The sequence below is a fragment of the Ambystoma mexicanum genome, chromosome 9 (assembly GCF_040938575.1).
Source record: "Ambystoma mexicanum isolate Mex_15411 chromosome 9, UKY_AmexF1_1, whole genome shotgun sequence".
NCBI lineage: Eukaryota > Metazoa > Chordata > Amphibia > Caudata > Ambystomatidae > Ambystoma > Ambystoma mexicanum.
Genome location: NC_090931.1, coordinates 196,899,159 through 196,921,984, shown reverse-complemented (window position 1 = coordinate 196,921,984; position 22,826 = coordinate 196,899,159). Strand labels below are relative to the sequence as shown.

The 22,826-nt window shown below is 48.1% G+C and overlaps 1 protein-coding gene across 2 annotated transcripts in view; it reads left to right on the top strand.

The window, feature by feature from the left end:
* The window catches only part of SIDT2 (SID1 transmembrane family member 2), a 546,488-nt gene that overhangs the window by 304,579 nt on the left and 219,083 nt on the right, over window positions 1–22,826 (top strand). For both annotated transcript variants that reach the window (XM_069614482.1, XM_069614483.1), the window contains exon 12: window positions 20,394–20,468. In XM_069614482.1, coding sequence (XP_069470583.1) covers window positions 20,394–20,468 — 75 coding nt within the window. The remainder of the gene's footprint in view (window positions 1–20,393; window positions 20,469–22,826) is intronic.

Below are 22,826 nucleotides of genomic sequence, written 5' to 3'. Positions count from 1 at the left end.
GAAAGATGCATACTTTCATATTTTAATGTTGACATCGCACAGAAAATACCTCAGGTTCAAAATAGAGGACAAACACTACCAGTTCAGAGTACTACCCTTCGGGATAGCATCTGCACCAAGGGTATTCACGAAAGTACTGGCAGTGGCAGCGGCCCACCTGCGCAGATTATCCATCCCGGTATACCCTTACCTCGACGACTGGCTCATAACAGGGGATTCTTACGAAACATGCTTCTCCAATACCCAAAAGACCGTAGACCTTTTGTCCCAACTGGGCTTCTCCATCAACGAAAAGAAGTCCAGCTTAGACCCCAGCCAAACCAAACAATTCCTAGGGGCTCTAATTCGAACAAAGGACGGCCTCGTATTCCCCTCCAACGAGAGGGTCCAAAACATGCTGTTTCAAATTCCCCATTATGTAGCAGGCCGAGAGGTGACGGTACGCAAAGCAATGCGCTTGCTAGGGATGATGGCGTCATGTATTTATTTGGTACCTCACGCGCGCCTGCGCATGCGCCCAATGCAAGAGTGGCTCTACAGCCAGTGGTGTCAGGCCAGCGGACAATGGGACGATCTAGTAGTGGTCTCGCAGGCCTTGGTTCTCTCGCTACGGTGGTGGACAAAAGAAAACCTGTTATTAGGGAAAACTTTTGCCACACCCGCAGTGGAAGCCACTCTAACCACAGACGCATCCCTTACAGGATGGGGGGCTCACCTATCCCATCAGACGGCCCACGGAGTTTGGACTCCGAGCTTAGCATCCAAGCATATAAACCTGCTGGAACTACTAGCGGTGTTCAAAGCACTGAAAGCCTTTCAGAAACAGCTACAAGGAAAGTCAGTGATGGTCCTCACAGACAGCACCACAGCCATGTACTACCTCAACAAGCAAGGAGGCACTCACTCTCCAGGACTGTCCAAACTGTCCCAGAATATATGGAAGTGGGCTCTCAGACACAACATGTTCCTACTGTCACAACATGTACCAGGGGAACTCAATCTTCTAGCAGACAAACTCAGCAGAGACTTCCCCCTGCCCGGAGAGTACGAATGGCAATTACACAAAGACATCGTCTTAGACGTCTTCACTCAATGGGGATTCCCGGAAATAGACCTGTTCGCAACTCTGGAAAACTCACAATGCCAAAGTTATGCCTCCAGGTACCCCCAGAACCAGTCCAAGGGGAACGGTCTGTCGATTCTATGGTCAGGGAAATTTGTTTACGCCTTTCCCCCGACTCCCCTTCTCAACAAAGTGGTGCACAAGATGCATCAGGAGCAGGTTACAATGATACTAGTGGCCCCAATGTGGGCCCGGCAGCCATGGTTCGCTCACTTGATGGAGATGTCCCTATCTCCCCCAGTGAAACTTCCCTGCCCGTACTACATGCTGTCACAAGACAAGGGCAGAACACTGCATCCATGCCCTCAGACCATGAACTTAGCAGCCTGGCTCCTGAGATCATAGAATTTGGACATTTACAACTCCCACAGAGATGTATGGACATCCTCAGGGAAGCCAGAAAACCTAATACTCGACACTGCTATTCTAGCAAATGGAAAAGATTCGTTATCTGGTGTAGAGGTACTAGCATCAACCCAGTTGACTGCTCTCCTACTGACATTATTCTATACTTGACCCATTTACTGGATTCAGGTTTAGTGTTCAATTCCATTAAAGTCCACCTAGCGGCACTTTCTGCATACACCACTTCCCAACTTAAAGTGTCGTGGTGGAAGATACCAGTTATCAAAGCCTTCATGGAGGGGGTAAAGAGGATACACCCTCCGATAGCTAACCCAGCTCCCGGATGGGACTTAAATGTGGTACTTTCCAGACTCATGGGCCCTCCCTTCGAACCCATGCACAAGGCAACTCTTAAAGATATCACCCTTAAGACTGCTTTCCTAATAGCTATCACCTCCATTAGGAGAGTAAGTGAACTACATGCTCTTTCTGTACTAGACCCCTTCGTAACAGTTCACAAAGATAAGGTGGTTCTACGCACACACCCAAGGTTTGCACCTAAATTCATCTCGAAATTTCATGTAAACCAAACTATAGAACTACCAACGTTCTTTCAAAACCCTTCCAGCTCGGGAGAAAAAAGTCTGCATACACTAGATGTACGCAGAGCTGTCATGTTCTACATGGAAAGAACCAGACCACTGAGAAAGACTAATCAGTTCTTTGTCTCGGTGGCAGCAGGAAGAGAAGGAGATGCGGTCTCAAAATCCACTATATCTAGATGGATTGTTCAATGCATCACTCTCTGTTACACTCTTGCTAAGAGAGAACTACCCTTCAAGCCAAGAGCACATTCCACTCGAGGCACGGGGGCTTCCATAGCATTCATTGCAAATGTTCCCCTTGAGTCCATCTGCAAAGCGGCAACCTGGAGTTCTGTGCACACATTTACAAAACACTACTGTCTAGATGCACACTCTAGATCTGATTCCCAGGTTGGGCAGGCAGTATTAAGACATCTTTTTTCTACTGTTCCTTCTCATAACCCACCGCCAACTCCGGGTACTGCTCGCTAGTCTATGCACAGCATGTGATTCTAAGCAGATTAACAAACATCAGAAGACAATGCATTACTTACCGTAAAAGCATTTCTGATGGTTGTATCTGCTTAGATTCACATGCGCCCACCCTTCCTCCCCGCTCGGATGGAAGGAACATAGACATCCTTTTATATATATTTCTCTCTTTTCTGTACTCACTCACGGCTAAAAGGCTCCCTCAGGGCAGAAAAATACAAACAGAGGGACCTCGACGCGTGAGGGATTGTGGGTACAACGCACGTCACTATAGGGATAGTGTTACAGACACGCCTTGTCGACGTCCCCTTTTCGACTACGAAAAACAAAATGCAATACTCCGCAGTGACAACTGGATGTCGGACCTATGCACAGCATGTGAATCTAAGCAGATACAACCATCAGAAATGCTTTTACGGTAAGTAATGCATTGTCATATTGGTCTGCTCTTCCCTCTTATAGTAGGACTCTCTTTTTCTTACTTTCTCCCTAAGTTTTGTACTAATCTCACTTTTATTTTCCCCCCTAACTCAAAAGAAAAGAAAGAAGTAATAGCGGTCACTAATATATTCTCAGTGCCCCCTTTTGCTGGACACTTTTATCTTATATTCCACTTCTTCATATATTCCCAGTACTAGTCAAGATAGCACTATGCGGCGCCGCCTTCCACCCCCTTTCGGAGCTAGGTTCCCGTCACTTTTATCTCTTATTCACCTCTTAATCCTAATGGCCATATGCAAAGAAAAAGCAAGGAAATTTTAGGATGATCCTTAGTAGATCTGCGTACCCCCTCTTCGTTCCCTGTCCTACACTTCTTCCCCCACTCCCTTTACAATCGCTCGCACTCAGTACTCACGTGCCCGTCTTGAACCGATAGTCTCCGAAACTGGGTCCGTCCAGGCAGTGTCGCCGTCAGCTCAACAGTCAGCCCCGGCTCCTGCGAACGGTACTCAAAGGGGATTTTTCAACTGGGATCCCGTACCCTCTCTCTTTTGAGTGCGCACTTCTTAGTGTACCGGTCGCCGTTGGCGGCCAGCCTCCCGGAGCCGGCTCACCGTACGTATCCCTTTTCGACCGGAGATTCTCGTGCCAAAAGGGGACGGTAATGTTAGATCGGGAAAAAATAATAGTAATAATCACGCTTTCGGGGTCACCACTGAAGGCGAGCGTCCCCAGCCAGCACGATCCTCCCCGCAATGAGAGACAATGACAGACTCTCCCAGGTTGGGAATAAAGCCAAGACAGAGTGCGGGTGAGCTTAAATGGGAGTTTATCAATCAGAATAGGGCATGCAAAGAACTCTGCAAACTCCGAGAGCGCTCTGTCTGACAATAGCAAAGACGGGCGTATATATTTACAAAAAACGTCATAAGAACCTACACACTATAGGGGGCACAAGTTCAATGGGATTGGGTGGCGACGACTAACTATAGGTGCTGCTGCGATGTGGTTGGCCGTGGCTGGAGAACGTCACTGGTCAGCCTCGTGGGTTGGGCTGGGCCTGGCAGGTTGGCAGAGTTCATCCGGGCGGTGTTGTTGTGCCATCGCGGCCAGTGTCAGAGATGAATGTCTTTTCCTGACTTATTTGCCCTAGGCCATGCACACCGCAGTCATTCAGTCATTGCAATATTATCTTCTTTGGTAAATCTTCCAATGGGTTATTCTACAGGTTAATGCAACACAGGAGGAATGCACCTTGTGAGGGGTCTGATGGTCATTCGTCAGGGCAAGGTTACCAGTGTCCTGTTGACCGGGGCCATAGGTTGAGGGGCTAAGCTTCAGGGCATGGGACGGACGGTACATGCCTCCCTGTCTTGTTAGATGTGGTTATAAATGTGCCGCTGTGTGTTGCCACAGTGTTGGGTGTCCTGATTGCACAGGGCCATAAGTCTAAGATGATTTGGTGGGTTGTGGGGTTTACGAGGGGGCGCCTTTGGAAGCGTGGGTTCAGGCAGGGGTTTACTGCTGTGCTGTAAATAATGCAGGTGGCGGCCCGTGGCCTTGGGTGCTGCAGAGGGGGCTACACATCTTTGAAGCGGCTCCAGTCTAGTTGGGGGAGGTGGAGCGGCGCGGGCCTCTGCTCTCATGTTTGGCAGTCTTTGCAGGGTGGGAGGGGGAATGGCCTTGCACATATTCACAAAGGTATCTCCCTCGTGTGTTGCCGACTTTAGGTAAAAACATCACAAACATTTGAACGCTCTATAATACTTATTCAAATCACTTTAAAACATGCATTTCAACTTTGCTGAATGTGTCTCGATTATATTCAGTCTGGGCACCTTATTCGTACACTATGTTTTAACAACTACAGTATTTAGTTATATGCATATACATTTGCAGTAAGTGAGGTAGTAGCGGGGTTGGTGGAGTACATAGAAAGTAACCCGCCACTGTACGTGACGGTGGTGGTACATAGGGGCTTAGACATACACGCGTGACGAGTGCATTCTCGCACACTCTTCACATGTGCCCTCTGTATGGTTACATTCGTTTTCTTGTACTCTAGCAGCATTAGTTCAGTTATGGCGCGGGACCGCGGGGTGTACGGCTTTCAATGATACATATAAAGCATCATTTGCACACCCCTGCAGGGGTGTGGGTCCTTCACGGCTGGTGTCATGTACGACAATTACACAATTATACAGGTTTCTTTAGTAAAAGTGGTTGTATGGAAAGGAAAAAGTGGTTTTTGACATTCATATTTGGGTACCTTTCTGCTTTCATCAGAAGACCATTCTACAGATCTTCCCATCGCCCAGGCCTTGCTGACCGGGTCATTCTGGGAGCAGTGATACACTGCGGAAGGTGAACTTGTTACAATGTTAGTGTATTATGCTAGATCATGTCCGTCTTGTTCGTGGCAACGGGCTCGCAGCGGATCTGCCATGGTGCTGCGGAGACAGGGAGAACTGAAACTTTCCGAAGGTGGGGGCCGCGCTACTGTGCGCTGAGCTCACACCATCTTTAGTAGACAAAATGGTTTCTGAGGCCTAGCTAAATTCAATACGTGCGGGCAATGTCTTCAGCAGGTGAGCCATCCACCACCTGGGCCCTGGTGGTAAGGAGGGGACGCCCGCTGAGCCATGGCCCTCACCTGGGGTGGAGGTGTAGGCAAGGGGGGTCTTTTGGACCATTCCTCCCCTACAAGGTCCTAGATGTGCATTTAAGGTGCCTGGTATACCCTCCCGCTAGGACTTTGCCAATGTTGTAACACCCTTATATGTTCATATCCTTTTCCATTTGAGTATTGGGCCTTTGCCCGCCTTTTATTCACAACTTCACGTTCCCCCAGCTCCCCTTCTCGGGTTTTCCTATGCTTTCCAATTACCTTCAATAGGTGTGCGGTGTATGCCTCGAAGCGCCTCGGTACCCCAATCCAATGTGTGGGCTCACCAGTCTCTCCTGGCTGCTTCAGCGTTCTCTGCGTGTTGTCCAGCGATGAGCTTCATCTTCTGGTCAGTATCGTATAGGCTCCCTGCCCCTTGCACTGCAGCGGCTCTCCAAGTATAGCATCTATGGCTCCTTACTTCCACGCGGCCGACCTCTGGTCTCGGAGCCTCCTCTACTGACACTGCCATGATCTTGCCTGCTCTCTGGTCTGCTTAACATCCCTCAGGTTTCTCAACCGGCCTTGGGTATGGTGCGTCTCCATTTTCCCGGCTTGTTGGGTGTTTTAAAGTTCCCAACATTGGTCAGCTGTTCGGAACAATTCGTCTGCACTCTGTGATTCTCTGCGGGTGTGATCTTTATTACTCTGGCCCTCTTCCTCGTCCCAGTAGGCCCATAGGAATATGTATGCATTTGTTGATGGTTTTTAACAGAAAGTTCCAGATTACAATATGCCATGCATAGCTGGGAAGGCAATGACTGGTGACTATTATCCCTCACGTGGGGTGGAGGTGTTATGACAGGTCTTCTAGCGAGCCATCTTCACCCCACCGAGGTTGTTCTCCCCCGCATGTTTTCCTCCCACAGATAACCACCCCTCGGGTCGGAGTCGGATAGTTTCTGCCCTTGCCTGGCCTCATGGGGGAAGACCTTCCCAGTGAAGTTAGTGATGACTTCACTAGATTCATCGCAACTGTTAATGGCTGCTCCTAATCCTTCACGCCCTGATCTTCGTGCCAGAGCTTATTGGTATGCCTCATTGTATCTGGCTCATCTTGTCTAAATTTTTTAAGTGTGCATCGTCCGCCTGAACCACACGCTAGGTTTAACCCATTTTTAGACTTTGTGGCAGAGCTTCAAGAGAAGTTTTCAAGTGTAGTTGTCTTGGGTGATTTCAATATTAGGTTTAACCCTCCGTTGCTCCCATTCTCGTCGTATTCTTTGAAGCTTTATTAGATTTGGGTCTTCATCAATTTGTTCTTGAGCCCACTCAGGTCTTGGGTAATATCCTTGATTTTGTTTTCTCAGTAGATTCAAATATCCTTGTTTCTCCAGTTGAGCAAGTTCTTTTGTCAGATCACCATATAGTGCCCTTTTTTGTGCAGCTCCCTGTGCCACTATTTAAACCCTTCCCTCCAGCTGTTATGAGACGCTATTGGCACTCTGTAGACCGTAATGTGCTGTTGTCTAAGATTAATGATAACTGTAGTAGTAGCTCCTTGGTTGATCTGTCTTTTTGTTTTCTTTATCTGCGTTGCAAAGTGTTGCGGCTGATCAAGTCACTAAAACTTAATTGACCCCAGAGATGTGTCTCGGAACCCTGGTTCTCAGAGGAGCTCAAAGCTGAACGTCTCAGGCTTGGATAGGCCGAGCGGAAGTGGTGCCTTTTTTATGGGGAAGCAGAGAAGACTGCTTACTGTCGGCTCAGCAAACACTGTCATGCAGCTATTCACAACGCCAAGCAAGCTTTCCTTGCTCACAAAATAGAGACTGCTCTTAACCAGGTGCCCATCCAAATGCTTTGCGACTCGCAGTCTAAATATTTTGTAACCACAATTGAAGATATACGCACCAATATCCATCTGGCAAACCAGAGTGCTGCTAGTATAGATCTGGTCAAGCTAGAGGCTGCATCTTTGCAGCCCTGGTCTCATTTCCCTATGTTTTCTGCGGAAGTCGTAGGCAATGCTGTTAAACAGATCAAATTGGATGCTCCCTCAGAACCAGTTCCCTTGGATGTACTTAAAGACATCATACCTGGCATGATTGCCTGAGTTACCCAGACTGTTAACTTGTCCTGTCAGTTTGGCTCCATCCCGGTGGAGCCCAACAGGCCATTGTCACCCCCCCACCCCCTTCTAAAAAAGGTCACTGGATTCTTCTGTTCAAGGAGATTGTGTCCTCCGATGTATTCCACATCTATGACAGTAATCACCACAGCTGTGCTGCCTCAGAAATTATTTTCGGCGTAGGCGCCCTGCGTCGATGACTTTTGATACACTGCCGTCGAGGGCCTCCGTCGAGGGTCGACGTCACCAGATGTTACATCTAGGACGCACAGCGCCTGTAGTCTCAGTTCCGTTTATTCCACGAACATGTTCGCCCCGGAATCTCTGCGTGCTCGATTCTTCTACTTCGATTGAAAAGGTTTGAGAAAATTTCTTCTACCCCGAAGTTGGGCTTCAAAAAGGTGTCTTTAGGGACCGGCACGACGTCTGCCTCTGGTGCCTGGGCGAAAGCCACGCCACCGACGAGTGCAATGGCTGTCAGTCCCTGACTTCGAAGGCCTTGCGGGAGCGGAAGAAGTTGTTAACGGTAGGTAGGGTATCTAAAACCCGTAAGCTGAAATCTGCTGGACTTTCGACTGACGACTCGAGGGGCGACTCTCCGCGTCGGCATAAGTCCAGGGGGGTCTCTGTCTCGGAGTGGGTCCCGCCATTCCTCTGCCTCTTCTAGGCACTCTAGGAAGCGCAGTCACCGGTCCCCTTCCCCGTCCTCATCAGAGGACTCTGCCAGACGGCGGGTGGCTGGTCCCACCAAGCATTCATCGCCGGCGGAATGGGATGCATTCTGCAAGGAGAAGCTGGCGATTTTCAAATTGCAGGGCACCGTTCGTCCACGCCTTCGAGAGAAGCCGCAAAGGAACGCTCTAGGGCCATCACTCACACGCCTTCAGGCTCGGGAGATCGATGCGATCGTTGGGAGCCGTTGAGGTCCCGATCGGACAAGGTTGATCGCCATAGCCGTGCCAGGTCCAGGTCCCGGTCCTCGACGCCCTCAAGACCGTCGGAGCCTGTGAGGCCTTCTAAGAAGGCATCCACGCCGTTGGTGCCATGTCCGTCTAGGGACTCTTTTGAGGCTCTGGCTCAGAGGAAGTTGCCGACGCCATTGGCGCCGAGGCCGTCGAAAGACACGCTCGGGGCTCCGGCCTCGAAGCCGTTGTCGAAGTCGTCGGTGCCTCGGTCGACGTAGACACCTATTCCATCGGCGCCCTCAACACCTTTTGAGGAGAATTTACCAGAGGTGCCCCGGAGGGCTGTGGAAACTCCAAGGAAGGCCCTCAGTAAGTCAGTGAGGCCTTTATTTGAGCCCTTCTCTGGTCATCCCCCCCCCAGGCTTGATTGATTCCAGCCTTTGGACTATATTTCAAAGGTGGAAGAAGGGTCGGATGAGGAGGGGGTTGTACCTCCTGAGGTTCCTGATGACCTGTTGTCTGGTCACAGCCAAATGGAAGACCTACGTCAGTCCTTACATGATGCCAGTCGTCTAAACACCTCTCCGGAGGTTGAGATTGGCAAGCCTGAGCCTGGTACACATGCAGAGTCCTCGTACAGGCGTCTCATGTCGAGGGTGACTGAGTACTTGGGGTGGTCTGCTCCACCTGTGGATTTTCTGCAGGATTACCCGATAGATATATTGGACCAAGGTCCACCCACTGACCCGGTGTTGCTGTTTTATATGGCCTTGCAAAGAAGGGTGGCGGCGGCTTGGACTGCTCCGGAGAGTCTCCCGGCAGTGAACAAGTCGCTTCTGAAAAAATACCGTCCAGCCAGTGGTGACCCCTGCTACTTGTCTACGCACCACACTCCAGAGAGTTTGGTGGTGCAGGCGGCCACGGCCCCAGCGAAGCAGGCTGCGTACCCTACCATCCTTCCGAATAGGGACGACGAGCGCTTTGATAGTTAGGCGAAGAAAGTATTTTCATCTGGGGGTATGGCTTTAAAGGCAGCCAACTCCGTTTGTGCCTTAGCAGGATTCACTCACACTATGTGGAATTGTGTATCTTTGGCGGCTGAACATATTCCTGAAGGGGAGGAACGGGATGGTTTTCTAGCCCTCGTTCAAGATGGCAAGGACGCCATGTGTGAATCCGTTCAGTCGGGTCTGGACGAGGCAGACTGTGTCAGCCAGTCCATGGCGGCGAGTACCATGATGTACAGGTTTGCGTGGTTGAGGAAGTCAGGGTTTGCTCCTGATGTACAGTCCCGGCTTCTCAACATGCCCTTTGATGGTGTCCATCTTTTTGGCAGCAAGGCTGACGAGAGCCTTGAGAGGTTGCAGACCTCCAAAGTTGCAGCAAAGTCCTTGACCGCTGCCGTATGTCAACCTCCGCCTTTTCGTACTAGGGGACAGCAATGGAGGGGAGGTTCCTTTCGATACTACTCTTTGGTAGATCGAGAGGAATGGCTAGACAAAGGGGCCAACGTAGGAGTACCAGAGGTGGAAAACAAGGTACTTGAGGTGCCAAAGCTGCTTGGGCAGCTGCCTCCTTGCCCTCAGGCACTGCCGCAACAGCTTCCGCTCAGTCATGAGGCCAGGTCCCATGGTTTGCCGGTTGGGGGAAGGCTGGCGCAGCATCTTGTAGAATGGCGTGCCATTACTTCAGATGTGTGGTTTCTGGAGATCATAGCCCACGGCTACTGTCTTCCTTTCCAGCAGAGGCCTTGCGACAATCCACCGGGGAAGCTCTTTTGAAGAGTCCGGATCTGCTCCTTGCGCAGGAAATCCTATCCCTGCTGGAGAAAGGCTCTGTAGAACTGGTGCCTGTAGCGGAGAGGAACAAGGGATGGTATTTCCCATATTTTTTGATCCCGAAAAAAGATGGGGGATTGAGACCCATCATGGACTTGCGTGGTTTGAACAAGCTCCTCAGGAAGGACAAGTTCAAGATGGTTACTCTTTCTCAAGTCCTCCAGGCCCTTCAACTTCAGGATTGGTTGGTGTCTCTCGACCTCAAGGATGCTTACTTTCATGTGCCGATTCATCCCAAGCACAGGAAGTACCTGAGGTACGCGGTTGGCGACTCACATTTTCAGTTTCGGGTCCTGCTGTTCAGATTGACCTCCGCTCTGAGGGTCTTCACCAAGCTAATGGTGGTGGTGATGGCAACGTATCTCAGGAAAGGGGGGATTCACGTCTACCCCTACCTGGAAGATTGGTTAATCAGGGCGCGCTCTCCCAAGCAAGTCCTGGATCATCTGTCCGTCACCTGCCATGCTCTTCACAAGCTGGGCTTCTCCCTCAACTTAAAGAAGTCTCATTTGACACCTACCCAGCGGCTCCAGTACATCGGGGCAGTGCTCGACACATCCCTGGGGCAGTGTTCGCCTCCCCAGGTGAAGGTTTATCACATTCTGCAGATGGTGGACAAGTTTCAACGTGCCCAGAGTTTCCCGGCATTCGAGTTCTTGAGGTTGCTCAGCCTCATGGCATCCTGCATTCTATTGGTGCCGAAGGCCAGGCTGCGGATGAGATCTCTGCAGTGGGCTCTGAAGATGCAGTGGTCGCAGTCCTCGAAGGATGTTGGATCCCGTTCAGGTGCCGCCCTCGGTCGCCCAGGATCTTCTGTGGTGGGCCGCCGAAGGCAATCTGATGGAGCACCATTTTGGCCAGCCTGGCCGGAGGTGACGATCGTGACGGACGCATCCCTCACGGGATGGGGAGCTCATGCCAACAAGTTGACAGTCAGCAGTCGTTGGTCTCCGTCGGAGTCCAGACTCCACATCAATCTGCTAGAGCTGAGGGCCGTCAGGCTAGCCCTGAAGGCTTTTCTGCCGTCTGTGCGGGGGAAGAATGTCCTCATTATGACGGACAATACAATGGCCATGTACCAACGAAACAAAACAGGGGGGGCAGGGTCACTCCAACTGTGCAGAGAGGCGATGCAACTCTGGTTCTGGGCCATACAGCAGGAAATTTCGATCACAGCAATTCATATGGCCGGCGATGAAAACACGGCGGCGGACGCTCTGAGCAGGCAGAGCACGGTCTCTCACGAGTGGGAGCTGGCTCAGGAAGTTCTTTTGGAGATCTTTGCCCTTTGGAGGGACCCCACAAGTGGATCTCTTCGCCACCAGTGTCAACCGGAAGTGCGAAAGATTCTGCTTGCGGTAATTTCCTCTGAGGAGCCTTAGGGGACGTGTTCGTAGTGGAGTGGTCCTTCCCACTGCTGTTCAAGTTTCTTCCAGTCTCCGTCATTCCGCAAGTGTTGCAGAGGTTACGGAGGTTTGGTTCCCAAATGATCCTCCTTGCTCCGACATGGGCCAGGAGAGCTTGGTACCCGGACCTTCTTGACATGTCCATCTGCCCTCCACGCTGTCTTCCCTATCGAGACGATCTGCTTTCACAGGAGGGGGGTCGGGATCTCCATCCAGAGGTCAAATCTCTCAGCCTTCCTGCTTGGTATCTGAAAGGTTGAGGTATAAGGATTGGGACCTCCCTGAAGACGTGCTGGAGGTGTTGCTTTCGGCCAGAAGGCCAGCAACAAAATCCCTGTACAGTTGCCGTTGGAGAAAGTTCTGCGACTGGTGCAGGGTACAGGATGTGGATCCTTTTCAATGTTCAATTCCTGTGGTTTTGTCTTTTTTGCTTTCATTGGCCCACGAGGGCCTGCAAGTGGGGGTACCATTAAGGGTTACCTGGCGGCGCTGTCAATACTTAAGCGCTCGTCTGAGGCGTGTTCTTATTTTAAGATTGCTTTTGATTTCTCAATTTCTAAAAGAGCTAACTAATGCGTTTCCACCGTCACCTTTCCAGGTGCCGGGATGGGATTTGAACTTAGTTCTAAAGTTCCTAATGGGAGCTCCGCTTGAGCCCTTACATTCTTGTCCATTGAGACTGTTGGCCTTTAAGACTGTATTTTTAGTTGCGGTTACTTCTGCTCGTGTGAGTGAGTTGCAGGCACTTTCCGCCAAGCCACCTTTCACGGTGTTCCATAAGGACAGGGTTGTCCTTAGGGTTCGTCCTTCTTTTCTTCGGAAGGTTGATGGAATTTCATTTGAGCCAGAAGGTTATTCTTCCGGCGTTCTATCTTCCTCCGCATCCTGGTAAGGAAGAGGAGAGGCTCCATAGGTTGGATTCTAGGCGAGCTTTGAGTTTCCATCTCTCACGGATGTCCCGGGTCAGAGTGGACGATCAGCTCTTTGTTGGATACGCTGGAAGGCGTTTAGGTCAAGCTGTTTCCAAGCAGACCTTGTCCAGATGGATAATTTTGACGATCTCTGAATGTTACCGTTTGGCGGATAAGGACCCTCCAGTAGGCTTACAGGCTCATTCTACTAGGGGTGTGGCTGCCTCTACTGCTCTACAGAGGGTTGTTTCCATTCGTAATATTTGTGAAGCAGCCACATGGGCCTCTGTCCATACTTTTGTAAAACACTATTCCCTGGACTCCATCCATGGGCAAGATTCAGCCTTTGGTAAGGCGGTCCTCTATTCTGCAATTTGATTGGGCATTCTAAATTCCTTTTCCCACCTACAGACATTGGTACTGCTTTGGGAGTCTATCATAGATGTGGAATACGCCGGAGGACACAATCCCCCTCGAAGAACAAGTTACTTTCTTGCCTGGTAACGTTCTTTCAATGGGATGTTCCTCCGACGTATTCCACATCACACCCTCCCAGCCTGCCCCTCTACAGAATTTCTTATGCGATTCCAGCTTACGTTTCCACAAGGCTTTCTGCAGTCATACTGGCAGGAGATTGGTGCCACAAGTTCTGGCGAAAAACTACAACTGAGGCTATGGGCGCCGTGCGTCCTAGATATAACATCCGGTGACGTCGACCCTCGATGGAGGCCCTCGAGGACAGCGTATCGATGTCTTCAGCACAGGACGCCTACGCCGAAAGATTTTCCGAGGCAGCACAGCTGTGGTGATTACTGTCTTAGATGTGGAATACGTCAGAGGAACATCCCATCGAAAGAACGTTACCAGGTGTACTCAAGACCATCTTTAATTTATGTAGACACTCCTTTTTTAGGCTACGGTTTTGTTTAGTCTGCGTGCCTCCTAGCGCCAAGATGCTCTTGCGTGAACATGTGCTATATAAATCTAGCACAACATAACATCCTTTTTTTTGTGGACCAATTCCTTCCTCTTTTGGTTGGGAAGTTACTTAAGGAAAGGTTACCTGTATTACTCCACTGAAGGTGGCTTGTGCTGCACTGTAAAAAAATAAATATGAAAATTAAAGGGAGACTCATCTGCAGGTAGTCCTCGGGATTTACCAGCACACCTCCAACAAAGTGCGTTTGTAAGGTCCTGACTTGCCTGAGCCACAGAAACTGCTGGCGAGATAACTGCTGAACCCAAAACACCCCATGTGGAAAGAGGAAGTTATGTTATGTTACTTTGCATTTATATAGCGCCTTATGTACCATTGGTATGGTCTCAAGGCGCTTGTAGGTTGAACGCCCTCGGGAACCGAAGTTCAAGTCAGTAGAGGGAATAGAAGGAGTCAAAAGGTGTGTGTGCGCACCGGATATGTGTGCAGCTGGTGTGGCATTCGTGTGATAGCTGCTTCTTAGCGGTAGATGTGGTGGTTGAGAGATGTGTTTGTTCTGGCAGGTTTTAGCCAGACCACTTCTAGCTGCGTTAGGCCGAGGAGAACGCCTAGGCTGGAGGGTGTGTAACCAGCAGTATTTAGTTAGAGTGATGGGGAGTATGAGGCAGATGATGGTATGAGAACAGCTATACCGAATGGTGTCATAGTATCGCTGTGTTCTAGTTGAGTGGTGGTGTAAGGAAGAGAGTAAGCATGGAGATGTGATATGGTGGTTTACCTTCAGTGTTTGAGATCGGGCCCACTCCAATAGTTGCTTGAACTCTATTTGTTCCATGTACTCCGACTGTTCTAAGCATTACGACCGTTTCAGGCACTCAAAACATTTCTTTTCAATGCTCTTTCAAACGTTCCATGCACCCCCAACCATTCCAAGTAAGTCGTGCAATTCTATGCACTACAATGCGTTCCATGCACCCCAATGCGTTCCATGCACCCCAATGCGTTCCATGCACCCCAATGCGTTCCAATCTTTTCCATGCACTCTAAGCTGTTTTATGCACTCGAGCCGTTTTATGCAATGCATCTTTCATTCGTTCTACCCAGGTTATCCTTCCTCTATGCATCATTCATCCACATACGTCATCTTCAGCCGTTCCACCCACTTCCGGTTCCAGACACATCTCCCGTTCATCCATCTACTTCATCCGTTCTACCATTTCACCCGTTGCATTCACTTCACCCATTATACATCCGTTAATCCTTTGCATCCGCATACTTCACCCGTTCCTTCCACATACTTCACCTGTTCCTTCAACATGTTTCACCCGTTCCTTCCACATGTTTGACCCGTTCCTTCCACATGTTTCACCCGTACCTTCCACATATGTTACCCGTCCCTTGCACTGCACATGTTTCACCAGGATCTTACACATACTTCCCCTGTTCTATCTACATACTTCACCCGTTCCATCTAAGTACTTCACCCGTTCGGACCACATACTTCATGCGTTCCATCGACATAATTCGCCTATCCCACCCTATTCATAATTTCTGCCTTGTTCGTCCATTCCATCCAGTTCATCCATATCACCCGGTTCACCAGTTCCATCCGGTTCACCTGTTCCATCCGGTTCACCCGTTCCACTTACATACTTCACTTGTTCCATCCCCATACTTCCATATTTCCTCTGTTCCAACTACATTTTTCATTTGATCGCTCCACTTCATGCGTTCTATCCACATACTTCAATCGTTTTATTCAATATATTTGACACATTTTGTCCACACACTTCAACAGTTCCTTCCTCATAGTTTACCAGTCTCATCTATATACATCACCCTTTCTTTCAGATCCATCCTCCGTTTCTGCCACCCACTACACCTGTTTCTTCCCATTTACTATATCCATTCCTTCCAACCACTTTACCCGTTCATCCACATACATTACCCGTTTGCTCTGCGCTCTACACCCGCTCCGCCCTCTACACCCGCTCCGCCCTCACACCTTACACTATATCTGCTCAACACCCTACATTGGCTGAACACACCACATGCTACATCTGCACAACACCCTGCGTCAGTTCAAGACCATAACGGCCTACATCCTCTCAACACCCTAAATCTGTTCGACACTCTACATCCGCTCCACTCTATTAACCACTCACACAACCTACCTTCGCACCACAGCCTACATCTGTACCACGCTCTTATCTATTCCAGTCTCTCGTCCGCTCTTTGCACTTGTCCGCTCTTTGCACTCGTCCGCTCTTTGCACTCGTCCGCTCTTTGCACTCGTCCGCTCTTTGCACTCGTCCACTCTTTGCACTCGTCCACTCTTTGCACTCGTCCACTCTTTGCACTCGTCCACTCTTTGCACTCGTCCACTCTTTGCACTCGTCCACTCTTTGCACTCGTCCACTCTTTGCACTCGTCCACTCTTTGCACTCGTCCACTCTTTACGCTCTCATCCGCTCTACGCGCTTTATCCACTCTACTGATTTCATCCTCTCCCCTCACTTCGTTTATTCATCCTGCATTATCGGTTCAGCCGAAGTCACTTGTCATACACACTCGATCCATTCAGTGCTCTCCATCTGTCCCATGCACTACACCCGTCTCATGTTCTTGAATCGTCTATTCTGTACTTTCCATTTATGCCATGTACTCAATACATTCCATGCCGTCTGTTTGTGTACTCATCAGTCTCCTCTATTCATCTTTCCAACCTCCTCTCTTTATTCATTTCGTCCATTTTGTTCCTTTCGTCCATTGTAATGATTACATCCATTTCATTAATTTCAACCACATTACTGTTTTCGTACGATTTATTCTTTTTATCCACTTCATTGCTTTGCTCTACTTTGCTCATTCTATTCTGTTTGTCCTTTTAGTTTACATTAGCGGTTATTAGTTGTAGATGTCTTGCTTGGATCATGATGTTGTTTTGTTATTTGACTTATTGTTATTTAATCTCTAGTTTATTGGGTTAGTTGAATTGTCGTTATCTGCTTTATTCCTCACGTCCAACATTGGTCCTCTTGTCTATTGCATTTATTTTGTCCATTTCGTTAATTTCAGCCACTTTACTGCTCTCATACAACGTATTCTTTTTATCTACTTCGCAGGTTTGATCCTTTTTACTTGTTCTCTTTTGTTTGTCCTTTTTAGCTAACCAATAGAGGTTAATTAGTTTTCTATTTGTCGTTTGGATCATGCTGCTGCGTTGCTATTTATGATCTAGTATTTTGTAAAGTCATTGAGATGCGGTTATTCAGTTTGAGTTAGTTTGAGTACGGCGTCGGTTTTAGGGGAAGAGCCAAGATTTCAACAATTTGCAGAAGGACATGAGGTCTACAGTGAGGCGGATGTGGGGTGGGAGTGTGTTCCACAGTGTGGGGGCCAAGGATGAGAATGATGATCGTCCTAACTTCACTGAGTTTGTTTTAGGTATGACTAGGAGGCCGGCTGAGCTTGATCTTAGAGTACGTGGAGGGTGATAGGGTTTCTCTTTAATAGATTGAGGTCCGGTTTTATGCAGTGCTCGGTGAGAAATGCATAAGGTTTTGAAGGTCACCCTTCGGGCAACCGGAAGCCAGTGCAGAGTTTTGAGGGCTGGGGAGATGTGGTCTTTTGGGCCGAGTACTAGTAGCAGTTTGGCTGCAGTGTTTTGTGCTCTTTGTAGTTTATTCAGTTGGTATGCCTGGACTCCGAGGTAGAGGGGGTTATCGAAGTGCAGTCTTGATATAACAATTGATTGGACTGTGGAGAGTCTGTTGGGAAAGGAAAGGTATGGAAAGATGCGCCTAAGAGTTTTAAGGTGGTAGTGGCAGGACTTTGAGACGTTGTTGACTTGGCGCAAGAGTGTTAGGTCGGAGTCTAGGGTGCATCAAAGGTATTTTACTGAATTGCAGGGGGTCGGTGAGTTGCCCATGGCAGATGGCCAGGGTAGTGGATGTGGAAGAAGTTCAGAGTTGCCACATACCATGATTTTGGTTTTAGAGGGGTTTAGCAAGAGGTGGTTTGTGGTCATCCAGAGCTCTGTCGAGGAGGCAGGAAGTGAGGTCAGGTTCGGCAGTTGGGTTTTGACTTCAGGAGTTTTAGAATTAGTTGAGTCATCAGCGTAGTTGTAACACAGGATGTTGTGTGAACTAATTATTTGTGGGAGGGTGGCCATGTAGAGATTGAACAGGAGGGCCGATAGTCATGCTCCTTGTGGAACTCCTGTGTCGACTAGTCGGGCTTGGGAGGAATAGGTGGAGAGTAGCGTTATTTGGTGCAAATTTTTAGAGGAATGAAGCTATCCATTTGGGAGCAGTTCCACGAATTACTAGGGAGTGGAGGTGGTCAAGGAGGATTGAGTGATTGAATGTCAAAGGCGGCAGATGGGTCAAGAAGGATTTAAGCGGTGCATCCCGCGGTGTCTGTCGTGTTTTTAAGGTCATCCCAGATTGAGGTTAGGGTGGTTTTGGTTCGTGTCGAGCTCTGAAACCTGATTGTGCGGGGTCTAGGAGATTGTTGGCTTTGACAAAGGCATTTAGTTGGGAGTAGGCAGTTCGGTCGATGAGTTTGGCAAAGAACCTGGTGTTTGAGTGGCTAAAATAACAAGACGCAAACTTCCTGTCTTCCGGATCGGGGGAAATCTGTAGAGGGTGAGAACGAGCATGAGTAAGACAAACCCGGCATATAGCTTAACTTAACCCAACCCCCATCCCGCCTGAGTTTCCATTGTTACCCGCTCTCCTCTGTCAATTACTGAGAGGAAATGTAAAAGTGACCAGCTTGGAGTGGAATATTTCTATTTTCTTCAGTATTTTAAAGTTACCAATTCTAGTTTGTGTCAAACTTAACCTCCCATTGACAATCACTCCAAGGGTTTGATATAAGATGAATGAATTATTGGATATTTGAATAATGAACTCTTTATAGCCAAACTATCCCTAAAGAGAATTTATTTACTATACACCATGATGTGTTTTTGTTCTTAAATAAATGGTGAATGGAGTTGAGAGAGTTGATAGAGACTGTTGATACTCCAAAGGACTCTTGATACTGCAGAGGGTAATCTATTCAGTCTCTGCTGTCTTAACATTTTGAATGCTTGAATCAGAATATTTACACATGGGCTGGCTCTAATGCAAAGTCTGGGCCCCCTAAGCCGAAGTGTTGCAGAGACACTATTCTCATGCAGGCGTGTAGCTGCCCAGTTAAACACTTTACTCCACATAGTCTCTCATCAAGCAAATCGGAGCTGTCACTGCTGCGCAGTGCGGAGATGGAGCTAACGATGTTCTCACCGAGTTAGTTTCTCAGTGTCAGGGTCCGGCTTGACTGAATTCCACAGGAGCTGATGCTGGCCCCACAGACCCTCACCAGCAGTTCACCTCTCAACCCTAATGTAAAAGCTGAGCTGAGAACCCCAAGAAAGGGAAAGGGGAATTTGGACATTTGGATGTCATCTTTGTCCTGGGTGTTCGTCTTAGCAGTGCACGGTGGTGGCGCGAGTTATGGTTGCTTAGCATACCATAACTGGCGAATTTCAGGGGTTTTTCGATTTTACTTGTAACCATAACGGCCTTTTAACAACGTTTTTTTTACTAATATATATAGTGTCACCATATATAAAGTTGCCACAGCCTTTTCCCGGCTACCATATATATGGGGATAATATTGCCGGATACCTTTAAAGCCACAGAGTGCCTAAATTATTCATGCACTGTTTATTCCTGAGGTATGTTATTTAACTATAATAGTTGAACTTGAAATAAATTCCCCCTTCAGAAACACTGCACTCCACTGTAAATACTCCAATGTTCCTTGAAGTCCCTCCAGACCTGTCCCTTTTCACCTTCCTGCAATCCTCTGAAATACACACTGCTTTGGACTGTAGAAGTGAAAGCTTCTTATGAAATGCAGTTTAGAATGTTGGCTGACCTTCCTGCTTAGATTTCCAATCTATCAACATCCAGATGTGTCTCCATCATGTTGGCTCGGAAAAGGGAATTTGTTCCTTGGGGAACTATCAAGGTGAAACAGCTTTTTATCCTGCGAGTTAGTTCTGCTGCAAATTGGCATTGCAGCCTAAAACAATCAGCGAGGGTCCGGACAGAGCAGATATGCAGGTGACTCTATTGAATGAATAGAGGAAGGTTGCAAAAAAGAAACTCTTTCCTAACACAATGCAGGGGTTGCCCTGTTCCCAAAGGAAACGGTCTGCCTCTGGGAATGGTGGGCTATATTGTATGCACCTGGCACTTTGGGATAGGGGAGACTGACTCTGGGTATTGCAGATCGCCTTTCTTTGTGCAGTGGTCTCACACAACCTGTTCCCATGGGGGATCTTGCTCATATCAGTATATTCTCACACTGTCGTTAACATACCAGTGTTTTGTTTCTTTTGGAGATTAGTTGTTTTTTGATTGGAGGCAGGGAATCTCATTCTTTTGCCCTTAGTCTGTGAAACGTGTGGTGTCTGTGAGCCTGGGGAAGCAGAGAAGAGGCTGTGCAGAAGGGTTTTCTATTTGTTGATGAAGTATTTTACATTGTTAGAATGGCTATTAAAGTTCCATTAATCGGCTCTCATTATAACCCAGTCAAGTTTATAAAGTCTGTGGTGACCTTTAAAAAATAAAAATCTTCTCCTTTCTCTGCATTTCACTTTGTTTCCTTGCTTTTTAGATAATGGTTCCACCGCCAGCACAGACCCTATTTCAGACAGCTTGGTGTCATCTGAAGCTGGCTATGGCTACACAGGTAAAGAAAATGCTTTGAATAGGAATGAGTTATGAGGGCCCTTGCTGGTTCACTTGCTCACCTCTCCAGTGCCACTCCTTGTGGTTCCCTATACTCTTCTTGCCCTGTGGCCATTGCACAGGGTGTCTGTGTTCTGGTGTGCAGCATGCATGTCCCACATTTGTTGCTATAATTTAGGGTACACTAGGGAGATAGCGGGGCCTTCACCTAAGGGGTTATGGCCACTGGGGCACATTTGCAGAATTTCAACCTTTAGGATCCTAGACCACATCACAAACGTTCCCTCAACTGATGTTTCTAGGGGCCATCGATGTCTGAAAGTCCAAAGTCAAAAACCCTCTGTGTCTAGAGCTATGCTTGCACTCCCTCTTTGACAAAATGTGATAGGAAGTCTTCTTAAAGGAAAATAGTGGTTAAAAAAAAGCTGTTTTTAGTTATTCTTACCAATAGGTGTAGTTCTGCCAGTTCAAAATAGTTGAACTCAAAAGGGTTGACCTTGGGACCTTCCATCTATTGCTCTTGCGCTAAGTCAAGAATTTACAATGTCTCTGGGTCTCTTGGGGTTCCCTTCCCAAAACTTTGATCTTTCCAGTTCCAAACTAAAAGAGACAGTTCCCGTTAGGTCTCTCGGGGTTCCCTTCTCCAAGTATAGGCCTATTTTCACAAAGTTCAACAATTGGGCTCATTTTGAGCTTGCCGGTCTGCAAACAATGGTGGCAGTAAGCTTACTGGCACTGTTGTTTCCGGACCAGCATATTACAGGTCTGCGGGCGGGTGACCTGCCGGGCGTAGTGGCACCTGTCCGCAGAGTATTCACACCGGCACCGTTAACGGTGCCGGTGCTTCCGTGGTGCCCACTCCCATAGTCCTATGTGACTCTATGGGAATGGGGACTTAAAATTTCCGGGCGCCTGACTTTCCGGTCTGCCGGGGTTGTAATCCCTTGTGTAACCGGGAAGTCAGGCGCCGGCAAATCATTACGGTCCGGCGACAAACTGCCGGTATCACCGACACGGTTACCGCCAGATCCGTAATTAGGCCCAATGTCTTGAGTGGGTGTCATGACCAGTCCTCTATCCAACGCAGGCGCTGCTGAACCCCACAGATCCACCAAAGTGTAGCGCTCTCAACTAACAGGATAACCAGTTGAGCTTGTAACACCCCAGGGGGGAAAGGGGAAGTGGAGAAAAAAAAAATGCAGACACTGGAACTGCAACCTTCTTCTGGCATTGTATCTTCATTAATGAGAGATTTATACAATATAAATGTATCAACTTAAACATTCCTACATAACATTTATTCCCTGCCATACCCATGGACAAGTTACCTGAGATCTCCTCAACTACTGCCTAGAGGAGTGATTCCTTGTGTTCACTTTGTTGACTTATAACATCTTGTTTCCAGTCTTATTCAATGGTAACTTAAACTGAAAATATTTTTAATCTGTCTTTGTCTTCAACAAAGTTTGTGTGTTAACTCTTGAATTGTAAATTGTTCAGAAACGAGTAACACTGAGACTCTCACAACGGACTCATAGATTAGCGTTCTTAACTTGAGCTATCAGTTCTCTGGGTTTAGATGCACCATGTAACCTTTGAAAAGGTGTTCTTTTAAATCAACACTGGTTAACATCAAATCTTTCCAAAAGAGTGCAGATTAGAAAAGAGTTCTCCATAAAAAATGGGCACTACTTGAGAATGTCCTCACTTTTTTTATGCTTGCTTCAATAGTCAGCTGGAAGGTTGATTAACCCTCTCAGGGAAGTACTTTTATTGTTGCGCACTATGCGCCTTAAAAACAAGATCCGGATTTCATATCTGCAGTGAATGTTTCTGCCTCCTTTAACAACCAAAACTGCGCACACTGCGCGAGAATTATGTACACAAAGCCGCTTGTGTAGTCATTTTCACTTTAAGTCGCCGCACTCGCAGGTTCAAGGAAAAAACGAGCGCAACGTCGGAATAAATCTACTTGCGTCGGCTTACCTTACTGAAGACGTTAAACCCAGAAGAAAACTTCTTCTTACACCTCACATGAACGCAGCACTTCGCTTCACCTCTGCAGTATGTCTCCTTCACCGGATGTGATGCTGTAGAACACTTCACACGGGAAGCGGGAACGTCGCAGTTCGAGGGACCTTCTAGTGAGGGTAAGCAAGCAATGATAAGTGAGAGCGAATTCATGCGTATCTCTCAGAAATAACACGCACACATGCTCGTGCTCCCAAAAGGTAAAAAAATACGTGCGGACACACTCGTGCTCAGATGATCAAAAATGAACCCTTCAAGATCCGGGTTTCAGTTAACAGCTAACTTAAAACTTGAGGAGATGCATAAATAACGTGACTAGACTGAATCG